The sequence below is a fragment of the Orycteropus afer genome, unplaced genomic scaffold (genome assembly GCF_000298275.1).
Source record: "Orycteropus afer afer isolate SDZICR_OR568_19922 unplaced genomic scaffold, OryAfe1.0 scaffold00008, whole genome shotgun sequence".
Taxonomy (NCBI): Eukaryota; Metazoa; Chordata; class Mammalia; order Tubulidentata; family Orycteropodidae; genus Orycteropus; species Orycteropus afer.
In genome coordinates this window covers 13,075,207-13,092,769 of record NW_006921595.1, presented here as the reverse complement: position 1 = coordinate 13,092,769, position 17,563 = coordinate 13,075,207, and the positions used below count along the sequence as shown (strand labels likewise).

At 37.8% G+C, this 17,563-nt stretch overlaps 1 protein-coding gene across 1 annotated transcript in view; it reads left to right on the top strand.

Moving 5' to 3' along the window:
* The window catches only part of KLHL7 (kelch like family member 7), a 76,569-nt gene extending 63,772 nt beyond the window's left edge, over window positions 1-12,797 (top strand). The window contains exons 8-11 of the mRNA XM_007945939.2: window positions 4,345-4,585; window positions 6,351-6,552; window positions 11,447-11,544; window positions 12,514-12,797. Coding sequence (XP_007944130.1) covers window positions 4,345-4,585; window positions 6,351-6,552; window positions 11,447-11,544; window positions 12,514-12,797 — 825 coding nt within the window. The remainder of the gene's footprint in view (window positions 1-4,344; window positions 4,586-6,350; window positions 6,553-11,446; window positions 11,545-12,513) is intronic.
* The last annotated feature ends 4,766 nt before the right edge of the window (window positions 12,798-17,563 follow it).

Genomic DNA, 17,563 nt, shown 5'->3' with positions numbered 1-17,563 from the left:
TTCTTTTTTTAACAGCCTTAGAAACTAAAATAAATCAGATAATGGCTTCAAAGAAAGTACTTATAATTTGATCATCTTAAATTCAGTTTGGAATTGCCTCCTGGTGGTTTCTGTAAGATTTTTTCATTGTATTGATTTTGCTTTCCCTTTTTTCTAAGACTGCTTTCTAGTTTGGCCTGGTTTCCTCTCAAAATGAAATAAAGTTCTTAAGTGCTACAAATAAAAAGTATTTTGGTTTTCTTGATTATTAAAAATTTAATTTTGTATTCTTGAGGATCCATGGATATTCAAACTACAGATTATATAGTCAGTCTTTACTCTCAAGGAAAATACCAGGATGTTTTTACCTTGAGAAATATTACAGCCCCTTACCTCAAGAAGCTTGTATTCTCTTGGGAGCAATAGGAGCTATTAAAACCACATGTTGTTATGTGCCGTTGAATCGGACCCAACTCATAGCGACCCCTCCTTGGGTTTCCGAGGCAGTATCACTACGGAAGTAGATTGCCCCATCTTCCGAGGAGCGGCTGGTAGATTTGAACCACCAGCCTTCTGGTTAGCAGTCAAGTGCCTTAAGCACCACGCTACCAGAGCTCCTTTAAAACCACATAGAGCAAGATAAAAAAAATAGAATGTTCACTCTTTAAGTCTGGACTTCAATGCAGACAAAATTCAGAAAAAAAATCAGGGAAGCCTACAAAAAGTCAAGGGTCTGAAGTTTTGGAAAAACTATAGAGTGTCTAGTATGGAATACCACAACAGAGGCAAGAAAGCCTGACAAGGGCCAGGGAAGACTTGACTTTACGTATGGATGTGTCTGCATGTGCCTGTGGCTGATTATGTTTGTGGTGATGTGTTGAAATTTAAAGTATCAGAAGTTTCTACGCGTTTCTTTTCCAGGCTTTCCCATTTCCCTTTCATGTCTTCTCATCACCTAAGCACAGAATCTTGTATGAAATACTCAATAAAACTTAACTGAATTAAATTCTGTTTTTAGGTTAACAATTCTCTGGCCTCTTCCCATACATATGTACTACCCTGTCTAAAACTCTAGTGCTGTTCTTCCATCTTGTTGCCAACATAAAAACTGTGTGTTCTTCCAGCTTGCACTAAAGCCTAGGAGTCACCTTCCCTCCACCGAAGCCTCAGGTTGGAAGTGGTCCCATCCCTAGGGTAAGACCCTGACACTCACCCATTGAGCTGACAGACCTGACTTCCCATCTTTTTTTTTCCCCCTCTTCTCTCCTTGCTTTTTGGAGTGCACATATGACCTCCTAGGCTATATACCAGTTGTCAAAAGGCAAACATCAAATCACCTTTTCAGTACTCTACTTTGGGTAAGGGGTAGATCAGAGGAATTAAGTGGACCTCTGAAGCAAGAAAAAAATAATCATCTCCCTCTTCCCACCTACCCTGACTTACACACACACACGACAATGCCAGATATGTATAAACACTGGTGTATTCAAGTGAATCCAAATGTAAAACATTAAATTTTAGCTGAAATGAAGTCTATTTTGCATCCTAGGTAGGAATTCTTAGAACATTTCACTTCTCTGTCTCAAGATTAGACAGAATGCTATAATTGGTAGTTGTCAAGCTTAGTACAATAACTATGGACAGTATTTGGAGAGTTGAAAAAGATGAAAAAAACTTGAAGTTTTCTAGTAATTTCAAATAGAAACATTTGCCTATTACTTTCTATTACATCACACACATCCAGGCTAATCATTTTTTCTTTTAGACTTACATTTCTAATGTTGTTGTTGTTGTTACGTGCTGTCGAGTCAGACCCGACTCATAGCGACCCCTCCTTGGGTTTCCGAGGCAGTATCACTATGGAAGTAGATTGCCCAACCTTCCTTCCGAGGAGTGGCTGGTGGGTTTGAACTGCCAGACTTCTGGTTAGCCTTAGGCACTACGCTACCAGAGCTCCTACATTTCTAATACAGCAATTTAATTCTTAAATCTGAAGTATAACTAAGCCCTATATTACAGGTACGTTAAAAAAAAAAAAACCTCACTGCCAACAAGTTGTTTCCCACTCATAGTGAGCCCTCCTTGGGTTTCCAAGGCAGTATCTCTACAGAAGTAGATTGCCCAACCTTCCTTCCGAGGAGTGGCTGGTGGGTTTGAACTGCCAGACTTCTGGTTAGCCTTAGGCACTACGCTACCAGAGCTCCTACATTTCTAATACAGCAATTTAATTCTTAAATCTGAAGTATAACTAAGCCCTATATTACAGGTACGTTAAAAAAAAAAAAACCTCACTGCCAACAAGTTGTTTCCCACTCATAGTGAGCCCTCCTTGGGTTTCCAAGGCAGTATCTCTACAGAAGTAGATTGTCCAGTCTTCCTTCCGAGGAGTGGCTGGTGGGTTTGAACCACCACCCTTCTGGTTAGCAGTCAAATGCCTTAAGCGCTGTGCCACCAGAGCACCTATTCTCTACCCTAACCCCTGAGTATTATGAGAAGTATTTCTGTTCCTAAACTCTTTTAAATTAATTGCATTTTTTGGAAACTCATGCCCTAATGTTGGCTGAAAGAAAAAGTGTTATTATTTTTTTTTAATTCCAGCTCCGACATGGATGTTTATTTTTAACTTGAAGAGTAACAGGCCTCAGAGATCATTTAAGAATATATGACCAACTCTCTTATCCTAAAATTAATAAAGGAAGAGCTTAGAAAGATAATTTTCTCAAGGATAACTTTAGAAATTATGGAGACACTTCCATATTGCTCTCTAATAATAAATAAATAAATTGGATGTAAGAGTGGCAAGACTTCTCGTTCACTAGGTTAATGATGTGCCTTATTAATGAAATTGTTTCTCTGGGAATGAAATTGATTAGGGAAGAATTATGAGTTCTAAGAAAGCAAGTAAAAATATTTTCTCCGATTTTAAACGTACATTATGTAAAATTGAAGCCTCAGGAAGATGTCAAGTTTTTCCTATAGTTTTGTGTGCCTGAGGCACTTGACTACTAACTAGAAGGCTGGTGGTTCAAACCCACCGGCCACTCCTCAGAAGGAAGGTTGGGCAATCTACTTCCATAGTGATACTGCCTCAGAAACCCAAGGGTTGCTATGAGTCGGGTCCAACTCGATGGCACATAACAAAACATCAACCTGTAGGCATGCCACTGAGTAACCCAGGAGGACACCCAGGTCCTAGTCTGAGAAATGAAGACCTAAGAGATTAGAGCTGTTTTCCCGGTCACCTTGAAAGCAGGGTGTTCGTAATCCTCAGGAGTGCAGATATTCTATGTTGAGGAATTCATTAGGGTAGATGAAAAGAAAGACAGCTTTTCCTAAGAGATCATTCCTTAATGTTCTGTGATTGTTTGATCTAACTGGATGTGTGTCTAATACTAGGGTCAGAGGTATCAGATTTTCCCAAAGGGAAAGCAATAATCACACACACTGCTTTACTCAGTAAAATTGGGAATTATTTGGATTCCTGTCTGCATCTTATTTTCAGCAATATTTAGAAAGCAGCAGAAACGCTATAGCTTTGTTCTTAAAAAAGAGGACAGTCCAAGATGCTGTAACTTTGGGAGTAGTCCCCCTGTATGCACACACCTGGAAGAAGGGTTACAGATGTCCTCAATGTCATCAAACAATGAGGAAACAGTGGTACTGTGAATAGCTTATTGTAAAAGAATGAGCCTAAAGTGAGTATCCACTCGTAATAGATGGCTCAACTGAATATTACAGAAAATTAATACCTCACAGAAGTCCCGGTGTAAGTAAGCATTCTTACGCCTTCAGACTTTCCTCTTCAGACATCAGTAAGATAATGGCAGCTTGAACTTCATAAAAAAAGCCAAAGCCACTGCCATTGAGTCAATTCTGACTCAACCCCCACTGGGTTTCTGAGGCTGTAAATCTTTACAGAAGTAGATTGCCCCATCTTCCTTCCATATTACTCAGGTATTCCTATATCATCTTATGCATTTGGCAGGGAGGGGATGTGGAATGTGGATATTTATATAAGAAAAAGAAGCTTTTTTAAAAAAAAAAGTTTCTTGTATTATTTTTCTCAATAACAGAATGAATAAAAGTAAGTCTAGTGGTCATGTAGTCAAGTGTATTTAAGTTCATTTTAAAGCCAGATAGGACCCAAAGCAGTTACATTTCTCCCTCATGCCCTCTGTCCCAATTAACCAACATTCTGAAGAATACACAATATAAGTTAGATAATAGTCTCAAGCCAACATTTTTATGAGTATTCTAGTAAATTACCACATTCTTGTATTTTGTATTTTCTTGACTATATCTTTGCTTTGCTTTTCCAATTATATTTTCCCCTTACTGAAAGCTTCCAATCCTTTCCTGTTACAGGATTATAGCTGGACAGACATCCGCTGCCCCTTTGAAAAACGAAGAGATGCAGCGTGTGTGTTCTGGGACAACGTAGTATACATTTTGGGTGGCTCTCAGCTTTTCCCCATAAAACGAATGGACTGCTATAATGTAGTGAAGGATAGCTGGTATTCCAAGCTGGGCCCTCCAACACCTCGAGATAGCCTTGCTGCCTGTGCTGCAGAAGGCAAAATCTATACATCTGGAGGTTCAGAAGTGGGTAAGGACTTCTTAAATATTTTTGTTTGGGGGAAGGGTTTTAAAGCCAAGTAGCTGGGCACTTATTTTGAAGACTATTGATATTTGTCCAGATACTTTTTGACATAATTCAAATGCATACCTGTTACATTTTAGAGATCATTTCCCCGAAGGCTTAAACAGATGCCTTTATAAATTGGTAATTTATTAGAATTTCAACTTCCTTGATAATGTTAATTTTCTGTTTTTGTGATGATAAAACATTATTTGACACCATCTGAATTTTAGTTTTAGATTGGTGGTTTAGGATACATAATATAGTGAAAACTGAGAGCCAGAACTTGACGGGACTGCCTTGCTTTTCTGGGTATTGCAAGTTCTCCACTTTTAACAGAGTGCAGTCTTACCACTTTGCTCGTTTTAGTAGAAAATATTTGTGTTTTCCTTCTTTAACAGGTTTCCACCTTACACAGGTTCTGGCTTTCTCAGGTTTTACTTGCTTTAAAGACTTCAGTTTGACTTACTCATAGACCCTTTAAGAACTCTTTACTACATTCAACCTTTTAAATTCTGTCTTATCTACCTTTCTTTGTATCAGAAAAAAATGAAAATTATCCTTTTCATTTGCTTTATTAAACTTTTTAGTTTAATGACTGGCAGTGCCACTTTATACTCGGTGATCAGAACTGGGTGTGGATGTAAAAACCTTTCTTGTTGATGGATAATTTGTTAAGTGTGCCATGGCAATTTTTTTCTAAATGATTATTCTATGTGCAGACTAGACAAAGAATAGCTTTTATATGCTTTCATCTTTTCAAGTAATTTGCCATGAATAAGTGATTGGTCTTGCAAAATTCTGTCATGTGATCTCTGTCTCTGTCACCAAGGCTTCATTTTCCACTACCAATCCTTCTTTTCTGACTTTGTCATTCCAATCACCAGTAATTATCAGTGCATTTTGATTCTTATTTGATCAATTTCAGATTGCAGTAGTTGGTTAAAAAAATCTTCAATTTCTTCATCTTACAATGTTTCTTATTTTTCTTTTGAAATCAAACCAATTTCTTCTTCTAAAGTTTAATTACCAATAAATAAGTCTTTCCAATAGTTCCTTCTTTGAATATTTTCCAGTGTCTATAAAATGGCAAAAAGAGCTCTGGTGGCATAGTGGATGAGCCATTTGTTGGCTAAACAGAAGGCAGGTGGTTCACACCCACCCGCTGCTCCGTGAAAGGAAAATGGGGCAGTCTACTTCTGTAAAGATTTGCAGCCCTGGAAATCCAGTGGGGTCTATGAGTTGGAATCAGTTCAGTGACAGTAAATGTTTTGGTTTTTGGTATCCAGATGGGAAGAACCTCTGGTGGCACAGTAGTTAAGGCATTTGGCTGACAAAAGGTTGGCGGTTTGAACCTACCAACCACTCTGTGGGAGAAAGATGAGGCAGTCTGCTTCACTTAAATATGTACACTACTTTGGAAGCCTGATGGGGCAGTCCTATTGTGTCCTACAGGGCCATTATGAGTCTGAGTCAACTCCATGGCAGTGGGGTTTTTGGTTTTATACAAATGAGGTTAGCTTTTTCTTTGTAAGTAAAAAGTACAAAATTGTTCTTACTCTTTTGCTATTGTTCATTGAGTATAAAACTGATTATACAAGCCTTTATCTTTCCCTTTCAAAACTGATGACTCAGCTCCATAGTTAGTTGGCTCCAAACCACCCCCCACCCTCACAGACACACACACACACACAAAGAAAGTTAAGCAAAATGAGCCCCTTTTCTTTTACAGGAAACTCTGCTCTGTATTTATTTGAGTGCTATGATACAAGAACTGAGAGCTGGCACACCAAGCCCAGCATGCTGACTCAGCGCTGCAGCCACGGGATGGTGGAAGCCAATGGCCTTATCTATGTTTGTGGTGGAAGTTTAGGGAACAATGTTTCTGGGAGAGTGCTGAATTCCTGTGAAGTTTATGATCCTGCCACAGAAACGTATGTATCAATTTAAAACTCTTACTTCACAGTTAATTGTAATTGAAGGGGATATCAAGAGTCAGGGAGAACCTATCAGAAAAGAATTTAGTTCTGGCACTGAGAATGTGCATATACTTTTGAACATACTATGATCGGTGGTGTGTTTACAATATGGACCCTCACAGCAATCGATGCTTCCTCTATCCCTTAAGAATTGTCAGGACCTCACATCTCTCGGGAGCTCTTTGTTTCTGATCCTTCTTGGGCAATAAGTGCAATGAATGAGACAAATCTAATTGATTAACCAAACACAAAATATTTTTGTTTGAGAAATCAGGAAAAGGGGGAGGGGGCAGATTTATGTATAATGTCTTTTAGTGTTCACATACTTACTAAAGGATATTTGCACTTACATTCTTGAATCAACTGGGAAACAAATAAATGCTTTTAAAAAGACAAAATGCTAAAGAAAGAAACAGTGAACCAAGTTTTCTGACTTTATAGTTAATGATGGACCCTATTCAATATGTTGTTGTTGTTATGTGCCGTCAAATATGACCCAACTCATAGCGACCCCTCCTTGGGTTTCCAAGGCAGTATCACTATGGAAGTAGATTGCCCCATCTTCCTTCCAAGGAGTGGCCGGTGGGTTTGAACCAACAGCCTTCTGGTTAGCAGTCAAGTGCCTTAGACACTAGGCTACCAGAGTTCCTCCTATTCAATATAGCCAAAGGAAATGTACTAATCACTGACTAATGGTGATGGTGGTAAGTGCAGTGACACTAACCTAATAAGAAAATTGACACAGATGATATGATATTCCTTTTTTTGTCGTACCTTTCACTCATGCCCAGAGACATCCAAAGAGATTTGAGAAGAAAAGTCACTTGCTGGTGTAGCTGGATTGTCTATTATTCTTTGACCAGAACAAGTTATTTGAATGTCATGTCAAAGAGTTACACCAAAAGTCTTGTGCTTAAGTTTTAGGTTTACAAAATATTATCAGACTGAGAAACAAATAAGTCTCTAGCTATTTTTAAAATTAAGAGATGAGAAATTAATTATGAAATTTGATCAGTCATGTGCATTTATCTATTTATGCTCCTCTCCTACTTCCAAAAGGATTTAAGGAGCATAATCTCTCCTTTCCCAAGCAAAAAGGTAGTTATAGCTGTTCTTTTCTCATTTTGTTGTTGTTCTTCTGGTTATATAATATAAGGGATAGACATAAAAAGCAATTCATCTTTTGAAACATGCTAAAATGTTGAGACCTCGGAATCTCTAGAGATCATCAAATTTACTGCTTCCCAGTGTTTTTCAAAATACATTGTTGTGCTTGCCAGAACTTGGTAGGGTTATCAGTTATCCTCATCCTGTTATCCATCAGTTCAGCTGTCTATCCACCCCACCTTGTCTCAAAGCAAAGGGGATGTGTGTGTGTGTGTGTGTGTGTGTATGTACCAGCTGTCTTCCCTCTTGTATCAACCACTACCTTCCTCCCAGAACATGGTGCTCAGAAAATGTTAACAGCATACTAATTGGAACTGCAGCCTGATTCATCCTGCTGCTTAATTACTTTTTCATTTCTAAAAATATCTCTTAAATTAGAACTTATTACAGTATAAAATTCAGGCTTCTAAATTTTAAGATCTTTTTTCAGGCAATATCAATGTAAATCACAGTTCTTCAGACAGGTTCTGTTCTGTTTGGTTCAGCCCCCCTGTTGAGAATTTGCATTTCTATCCCAGATATACTGAATCCTAATCAACATTTTAACAAGACCCCCAGGTGATTATTATGTAGAATCATCTGAGGATATTGTTAAAATTAGATTGTGATTCAGTATATCTAGGGTGGAACTGTAAATTCTAAGCAAAGGGGTTGAACCTGAACTGTAATGAACTGGCCCGAAGCCCTGGTAAATCAAGGTATTCTTGTTCATACTAGCAGAGAAAAAGAATGAAGGAATTTGACAACATCAACATTTTTTTTTTAACTAGCTGAAAATATTCTGTTTCGGAAATATTTAAAAACTTAAAGGCTTAGCCTTTCCTTTGTGTATATTAAGCTTACGTGTGAAGTTTGAATTCTCTGTGTTCTCTTCAGTGCCCTTAAATTTTCATAAATGAAAAGCTAATGTGAATTATCCAAGTGTCAAAATGAGAAATAAGTTATATACTACTATGACTTTCTTAGATGTAACCTAACCATCAAGTAACTTTTTATAAAAATTTTTCTTACATGCTTTATAACTTTCTTACATGCTTTATAACTTAAACTTATGAAAAATGGCACATTTTAAGCAGTCAGACCTTTAAGAAAAGCTTCTAAACATTAAACTGCAAGTTGGAGAGGGCAGGGACCTAGTAGACATTCTGATGTGAAGTAGAGGAAGTGTGTTTTGTGAAACTTCCTTATTTGTAAACTTTGAAGAGATTTAGATCTACATAAAAACATGCATTCACTGAGTTTTTCTTCACTTTACATCATTGACATATCTGAAGAAGAAAGAGGTATATGCTCTGTTTGATGCACTATAGGAGTTCATGCTGCAAAGCGAAAGCGGCAATGGAGCGCTAGTGCTGGCTCTCCCACTTCGAGCTGAAGGCTAGTCGTTTCCTCTCAATGAGCCACATGTCTTTATTCTGAAAGCAGAGGCAGTACCTACCCACCTCATTCTACAGAAGGAGTTCTGGTGGCGTAGTGCCTAAGGCATCTGACTGCTAACTAGAAGGCTGGCGTTTCAAACCTACCAGTCACTCCTCAGAAGGAAGATTGGGCAGTCTACTTCCGTAGAGATATAATGCCTTGGAAACCCAAGGAGGGGTCGCTATGAGTCTGAAAATGAGTGGTAACTCCCAAACTTTTTTTAAACAAAAAGCAATATATAAATACAAGACAAAGTAAAAGAATTGTTAATGTTTTCAGAGTTAATAATCATGCTCCAATTTATGTTATAAAGATATATTTACCAAATTGTTTTAAAGAAGAGACAAAAATATTTTAGAAAGTTACATTTATGCCAAGATTCTCTTTTGTTGTGGGTGATGATAGTTTATTTTGGCTATTAGCCTAAACCTGTGTGCCACAACCACTTTCACAGTTACAAATGCCAGTTGGTGTACTGGAGTGTATGCAGAGGAAGGCATTGAATCTCATACAAAAAAGTAGCTAAACACAATTGTTTGTATGTGTATATGAAGCTGCCATCTGTGAATTAGCATCTTTCAGCAGTTGTGTCCACATTTATATTCTCAATTTCATTATGATAATGGCTGTAAATACAACATGCCAATAAATACCGTGATTTTTTCTGCAAATAACGCGCCCATGGAAGTAACACATGCACACACATAATGGGCAGAAATGATGAAATTATGTTAAAAAGTTCCAGGGTAGCTTACCCATTCATACACTGCATATGTCACATGACATTTCCAGAAGTGAATTTTGGCCTCACTCACCCTCATTCAATAGTCTGATCACATTTGCATAATAAAGGTATAAACCATGGTCAAGAAGTCATGGTTCAAGTTTGGTAGTACCTCCGTAATCAGAAAATAAACAATTGAAACTATACGTTTGCTTTGGGGCAGTTCGTGGCCGGGCCTGAGAGCGCTGGAGTACCTTGTAGCCGATCTGCACCCAGGTACGTCACACTGGAGATGGGTGGAGGGTCGGGCAGAGGGCTGTGTGGAGCTGCCACAGCCTGAGTATGGGCTGGTGCCACGGTAGGTAGAAGCCATTGCCCTTGTGTCCCTGGATCCTGCACTGCCAACCCCATGTGAAGCCAGGTGGCAGGATGGTGCAGGTATGGGTGTGCACTGCTTTGTCCCTGGGTGGCCAGTTGTACCCAAATTGCCTGAGCATGGGACAAGTGACCCCTTGTGTCATGGAATCCACATAGCCAGGAGATTCAGAACAGTGGTTGGCCAGCCAGATGGTGGGGCAGAATGTGCACTGCTGTAGTGTGCTGGCCTCTCCCACCTGAATGGCCTCTCTAGCCTGGGATGCACTGGCCTGAGCAACTCCTGGGTGGGGCTGGCCACCCTGGCGAAGGCTATTCCCAGGGCAGAAAAAGTGATCTCTTCCTGAATTGAGAAAGCAGTTGGCAGACCAGGAAAAGAGTCCTGCCAGGAGAGGGACTGCTTTAGAAACTTGAGGGTAATCTGGTGAGGGGTCTGCTGCTTGGAACCAAACCTTCATGTCCACAGGCACCGAGGTGAAGACTTAACATTAAATCCATTGTACAGAAAAAAAAATTTGAAATTGAAGTCATCAATGTGGAAAAAATATTTATTGGTAAAGTGCATTTACGAAAATAAGACATGGGGGTTGTGCAGTATGCAAAAATTGTGTAATCGCGTTATTTGCATAAAAATACGGTAGTTAAACTTGGCAGAATTATAGACAGTAGATTTGAGAATGGACGTGTGAATAGTAATAGATAATACTAATTTGCTGATTGCTGGAGGCCTATGACAAGTTTGTGTTTTATTAACTTATACGTAAACACTAATTAAAATACCTGTAGCAGAATAAATGTTATATCTTCTAAGTATCGTCCTCTTTTTTGTTTTTTTGTTCCTATTTTACAAGTTATTGTGAACCACAGGATAGAGATTTCTTCCTAAGATGTGTTAATTGTCTCTAGATAGCCTGTGTTTCTCATAAACCTTCATATCCTGAATTGAAAGGAATGAAATCCGTATTGATACCCCATCTATAAATAATCACTGTTAAACTACTGTTTTCTAGCATTCTGGTATTTTTCTGTGCATGTGTTTGTGTGTGTTTACACATATGAATGGTAAATGAGTACTTAACTGGGATAACAGACCTTTCTAATACACTAGTGTAAGAGTCCTTTTACTTCCTGTGAACAAGCACACTAAAATACTTTATTTTTCAGGTGGACTGAACTGTGTCCAATGATTGAGGCTAGGAAGAATCATGGATTGGTATTTGTAAAGGACAAGATATTTGCTGTGGGAGGTCAGAATGGTTTAGGTATGTGATGTTAATTCACTGTTCAACTTTCCCAGTGAGTCAGCTGATAATTTCCTTATCTCAGATCATTAAAGCGTTTATTAAAATCTAGAGACAAGCATTTACCACATTTATCATTATGCCTATTTTTATTCTTTCCAAAAACTAAGATAATTTATGAAATGTTGCAGGACATTTAACATCCCTGCCCATGAAATGTCAGGCAGTGTGACAATCTCAGATGGCCCTCCCACGGATAGTGGTACTACAACAGCTTAAGAACTATTAAGCAATGAAACAATTGGATTTACACCTTTACAGTTTTTTAAAATACAGATTTTAGAAATTGTATCCAGGCACTGAATGGTTGAATCCTAAACATTTTTAACATTGCATTAAAACATCAGTATTTCCGTTTTTAAAATGAGTAAACTTGACCTCTTTATTGCCTTAATGATATGCTGAAAAATCTTAAATTGTCTTAAATAACGAGGAACCTAGAATGAATCCAGAGATAGTCCACAAACTTCATTTTACCCAGTGCTTTTTTAAGCATTACTTAAGTATAGCAAAGAAATAACTTCTTTCACTTCTATTGTCCACATACATTGCTGTTTGCCAGAAACTACTGAAAGATAAATGGTAGGAGAAAATAAAGACATTTGAATAATTATGGTAAAAGTCAGCAGAAAAATCCACTGATTGGTTTACTTTTTGATTTTACATTTTTCATTTTTTAGAGTAAATATCAATATTTATGATTCTAAAACAAAAAAAAACAAATTTCTGTTGTACTGAAGAATAATAAAATGTCAGTGGTAGAATTTAGGTGGTAGGTAGGTGGATATTCATTGTAAAATTTTTGCAACTGTGTATTTTAAATTTTCAAATAAAATGCTGGGTAAGTACAAAATATATTCCTTTGAGAGATCTTCATAGAATTGTCCTTATAATTTTCCTTTTTGTTCATGTTGTGTTATTCTTTTGAAGGTGGTCTGGACAATGTGGAGTATTACGATATTAAATTAAACGAATGGAAAATGGTCTCACCAATGCCGTGGAAGGGTGTAACAGTGAAATGCGCAGCAGTTGGCTCTATAGTTTATGTCTTGGCTGGTTTTCAAGGTGTGGGTCGTTTAGGACACATTCTTGAGTATAATACTGAAACAGACAAATGGGTCGCCAACTCCAAAGTCCGTGCTTTTCCAGTAACAAGTTGTTTAATTTGTGTTGTTGATACTTGTGGAGCAAATGAAGAGACCCTCGAAACATGAAAAATGAATGAACTTCAAGACTCATCAGAGACTCAAAAATGTGGCCACCAGTGCTTTGTTTAAAAATTTTGGTTACATAGTTTTGGTTTGGAGTTTAGCTTTTTATTTTAAAGAAAGTTTTAAGTAAAATTAGCTCCCTGTAAAATAAATGTTTGTTTTATATGGATTTCCTTACTTAAATAGAAAACACTGTAGCTGGCCAGGTAGCCAGGAACATACTTAGCAAAAGAACTTGAGAAATTATCAGCATTTGGTGAAAATATGAATTCTTGAATGACTTTCACATTTGTAACTATGATTACGGCAGAGTGGGAGATTGGCTTATCGGTGAAGCAGCCTCATCTTAGCTCTAGATTCTATTTTTGTACATCATAGAAATGTGTAGTTTGATCTGTTATTTCAGCTCAGTCAAGAACGAAGGGATAGTACAAATTGCAAATCAAAAGGACAACTCTGGTGGAACAGCTTAGTCTCATGTCATTTTTGCTTGTCCTCATATACTTCGTTTAGTGCCAAATGAATTCCAGTTTTTAAGTAAGCCCAGAGTGTGCCCAGGCACACACACACACTCACAAAACCTCATAAACAGATTTTTGGCATTAAAAATGTAGCAACTTCTCATGAAAGACATTCAATCATTAAATATATCCTGTCTTTTTAACACAAAATCTCTAGGTCAGCATCCATCCAATTAACTTACTTCACTTTTAAAAACATGAAAATATTTTCACTTTTCGGTGTTTAAAATAAAAGATTTTGCCTCTTCAGTCCTTACTGTTAAATAAAAGCAAATCCTAATAAGAATTATTAACTAGCAAAAGGTAAAGCTATTTACAATAATTTTCTCGATTGCTAGAATAGCACTGATAGTTGGTACCATAATGTCAGTGTTAACTTTGAACTTCTTAAGGATCAAAAAGATACATGATTTTGTTTTCTTTTTTTCTCTTAGCAGAACACAGCATGTGTGTGTGTGTGTGTGTATATATATATATATTTTCAAACCAGTGATCTCTAAAAGTTTTGTAAAAATTGCAATTTTAGATATATGTCAGATCTCATCTTGGTTGCTTTCATGTGTTCAATAAATCTTTTACAAACCCAACTACTCGTTTCTTTCCTAGTAATGTTTTTCCCTTAGCACTACTATAGAATGAGCCATGTAAAGCTGTCACTATCAATGTTTTCATCTGATAATATTAAATATATTTTAACTGAAAATAGACTGCTCAGTTTTATTCATTCCTTGTTTTTAACATGTTAAGTAATGGTTGTTTATAAAATGTGGGAAGCAGTGTTTCTATTTCAATTTTCTTTGTGTTCTTACGGGTTTACAATAGTTTTGAGCTCTAAAATTTTTTTTAAAGAAAGAATTGGAGAAAGCCTAATGATGGGTATATTAATACTTAATGTAGTTTTTTTAATATATATGTAACAAACTTATTGAGATATCATTCAGATACCATAACATTCACTCAATTAAAATGGACCATTCAACAATTTTCAATATGTTAATGAGTTGTGCAACCTAACCACAATCTATCTCAGAAATATTTTCATCACCCCAAAGAGGAGAAACCCGGTACCTAATAGCTACCACCCCTCATTTCCGTCCAAATCCCACCCCTGGCCCTACACTCAAAAGTATTCCATACTTTCTGTCTTTTTGGATGTGGTAGTTAAATTTGTATGTCAACTTGGCTGGGCCTGGTTGAGTGGCTGGGCAGCTGGTTGGTGGTAGTTATTCCCCATGATGAGACTAAGCAATCAACTCCATGGTGGGATCTACCACAAGCAGCTGAGTAGCTGCTTTGGGGATGTGGTCTGCTTCCTGTATATAAGGAAAAGCCTTGGGGATAGTCTCTAGCTTATAGCATGCTTGAACCCTGCATGTAACTGAGTCGTTGTTCAGCAGCCTGCCATGCTCTGCCAACCTGGTGACTTATATGGACTTAAGTTAGTGGCCTGCCATGTGGTTTGGTAACATCGGGACTGTGCCATTTTTTTTTGTTGACCTTGGGCTTGTTAGCCTCAGCAGCCAGAAGGTGCCTGAGTGAAGAGACACCTCTAGCGTCAGTGGGCCAGGAGCAAGAGGCAGAGCTGAAGCCCATGGTCAAGGGGCTTTCACACAGCCCCTGGCACTTAGAACTCAGACTTCTAGCCTCCCAAACTGTAAGAGAATAAACTCCTGTTTGTTCAGCCATGCCATTGTGGTATGTTCCTGTCAGAGTGGCACTGGGTAACCAGAACAATGGATTTGCTTATTCTGGACATTTTTATGTAGGATTTTGAACATTGCACTTCATTTAAAAATGTGGTGAATTGATAATTTTTTTGAGAGAGGAATATCCATTTATTATAATACATCTATATGAATCAATAATCTCCCATGTGGAACATGCAACACTGTTTAAGATAGGTTAAAAATACTAGCCTTATTATTTTTTTTTTTTAAGGCTGTGTTAACTGAGTAGTAAGTATGTAGACAGGTAACAAGTTTTTTTTTCTTAGTAAACTTCATCATCACAAGTCATAATTAGTGTCTGTTTTCTGCTTCAAAAATAGTCTACATAATTGTCAGTGCCAGGATAATGAGTAAAAGTGACATATTTATTACCTTTTTTCAATAATACTTATTTTGTAAAGTACTTTACATTTTTGAGGAGTTCTGGTGGCGTAGTGCCTAAGGCATTTGACTGCTAACCAAAAGGCTGGTGGTTCAAACCCACCAGCCACTCCTCAGAAGGAAGGTTGGGCAATCTACTTCCGTAGAGATACTGCCTTGGAAACCCAAGGAGGGGTCACTATGAGTCCGATCCGACTGGACAGCAGTTGAGTTTTTTAGTTTACTTTAACATTTTTGTGTAGACATTTGATATATTAATGTTACATCCACTATTTGGATGACATAGCAATTCAGTTTATACTTTGAAAATCATGAACATAAAAGTTGAGCATCTTAAAAAAATTATTGCTGTAAAAGATAAGCAGGGTACTGTGCTGTGTTAATTTGTGATTAATGACAAATGTGTAAATTATATGGCCTAACTTTCAAAAACAACATGAAGAAGAGCCTTATGAAAAATTCTGAGCTATGAATTATTTTGAGATTACAGTATTACCCAAAAATTTCTAAATGAGCCATTTAATATAAATTGTTCAACCAGTTTATATTCCTTTTACCTTAATACTATTTAACAGCAAAAATCCTAGATTTGCTGCATAGGCAATGGAAAATGAGATATTTTGGAAAAAAAATTGCCTTTTAAGGGTACTATTCTCTGGTGGCATAGTGCCTACAGCATTTGACTGCTAACCAGAATGTTGGCATTTCAAACCCACCAGCTACTCTGCAGAAGGAAGACTGGGCAATCTACTTCCGTAAAGATTCACAGCCTCGGAAACCCAAAGTGGTCGCTATGAGTTGGAATCAACTTGATGGCAGTGTTTTTTGGTTTATTAACAGAGGGGAGCCTGGTGGCAGAGTGATTAAGCACTCAACTGCTAACCAAAAGGTTTGCAGTTCAAACCCACGAGCTGCTTGCATAAAGAATTACAGCCTTGAAAAGAGAAACCAATTGACAGAGATACAAAAGATAATCCTGGAACCCTGAGTTTTGGAAGGAAGCATACAGAATGGGTTAGGCACCAATTAGTGGAAAAACCTGAACAAAACAGTGAGTATGGATATGGTTGGAGCAGTGGATTGTCAGCTACTCTGAGAGGACCAACAGCCTGAATATTTGCAAGTGATGTTGGGACCTAAGAATTGACCTAAAGATCAGCCCTGGTTGCCAAGGGCTGCAGTCAACTGCGATGGTGGCTTATGACTAGCAAGGAGGAAGACAACATAGCTGTGGACTTTCCATTGCCTGGAGGGTGCAGCCACTTTGAATCTTTACAAGTAGTGGCCATTTTGGATTTTAAAGTGACAGCATTCTCATTCGGACTCCAGGGACCTAAGCATAGGCTCTGTTTCCCAAGGATGGCAGGGACATACAGGAGGCTGACAACGGAAAGGAGACAGGTGGTGAGTGTATAAGTGCAGGCAACTAGCGGATAGAGGAACACAGCACAGTACCCTGCTTATGTAGAAAACATACAAACAAAACAAAGAAAATGAAAATCGTAGCAAGTCACTCCAACATACAATCACCAATTAAATATAAACACAAAAACCTCATAATGCCTCGGAGACAACAGCATCACAGTGCACACAAGGACGCAAGATAAAGCAGGAGAAACAAGGGACCAGGATACAGACCCAAAACACATTCCTGAAGAAGTGCTCAATTGGATCGTTAATTCCTTTGGTGTTGAGGCGTTGGAGTTTTCTATAAATCTTAGAGATAATTTCCTTTCCAGATATGTAATTATTGGCAAATATGAATTTGTTGTCATTTTTGTTATGTGCTTTTCATGGTGTCAATTTCTTTGTTCCATATGATTTTCTATGCTGAGCTTGTTTTGTTTATGAATTGCATTATCGCTTCCTTCGTTGCTACTGTTTTAGTATTTGCTAAATATTTGTGCTGGTCCTCTCTTTTATTTTGATGTGAAACTTTATCATTTTTCTTTGAGGTTACCCTGTGATATATAGAGATGCTTACAATCATTGGCCATCAGAGAGAAGCATATCAAAACAACAATGTGATACCATCTCACCCCAGTACTGATGGCATGGTTCAACAAGACAGAAAATAACAAATGCTGATGGGGATATGAAGAAATTGGGAGCTCTGGTAGCATAGTGGCTAAGGCACTTG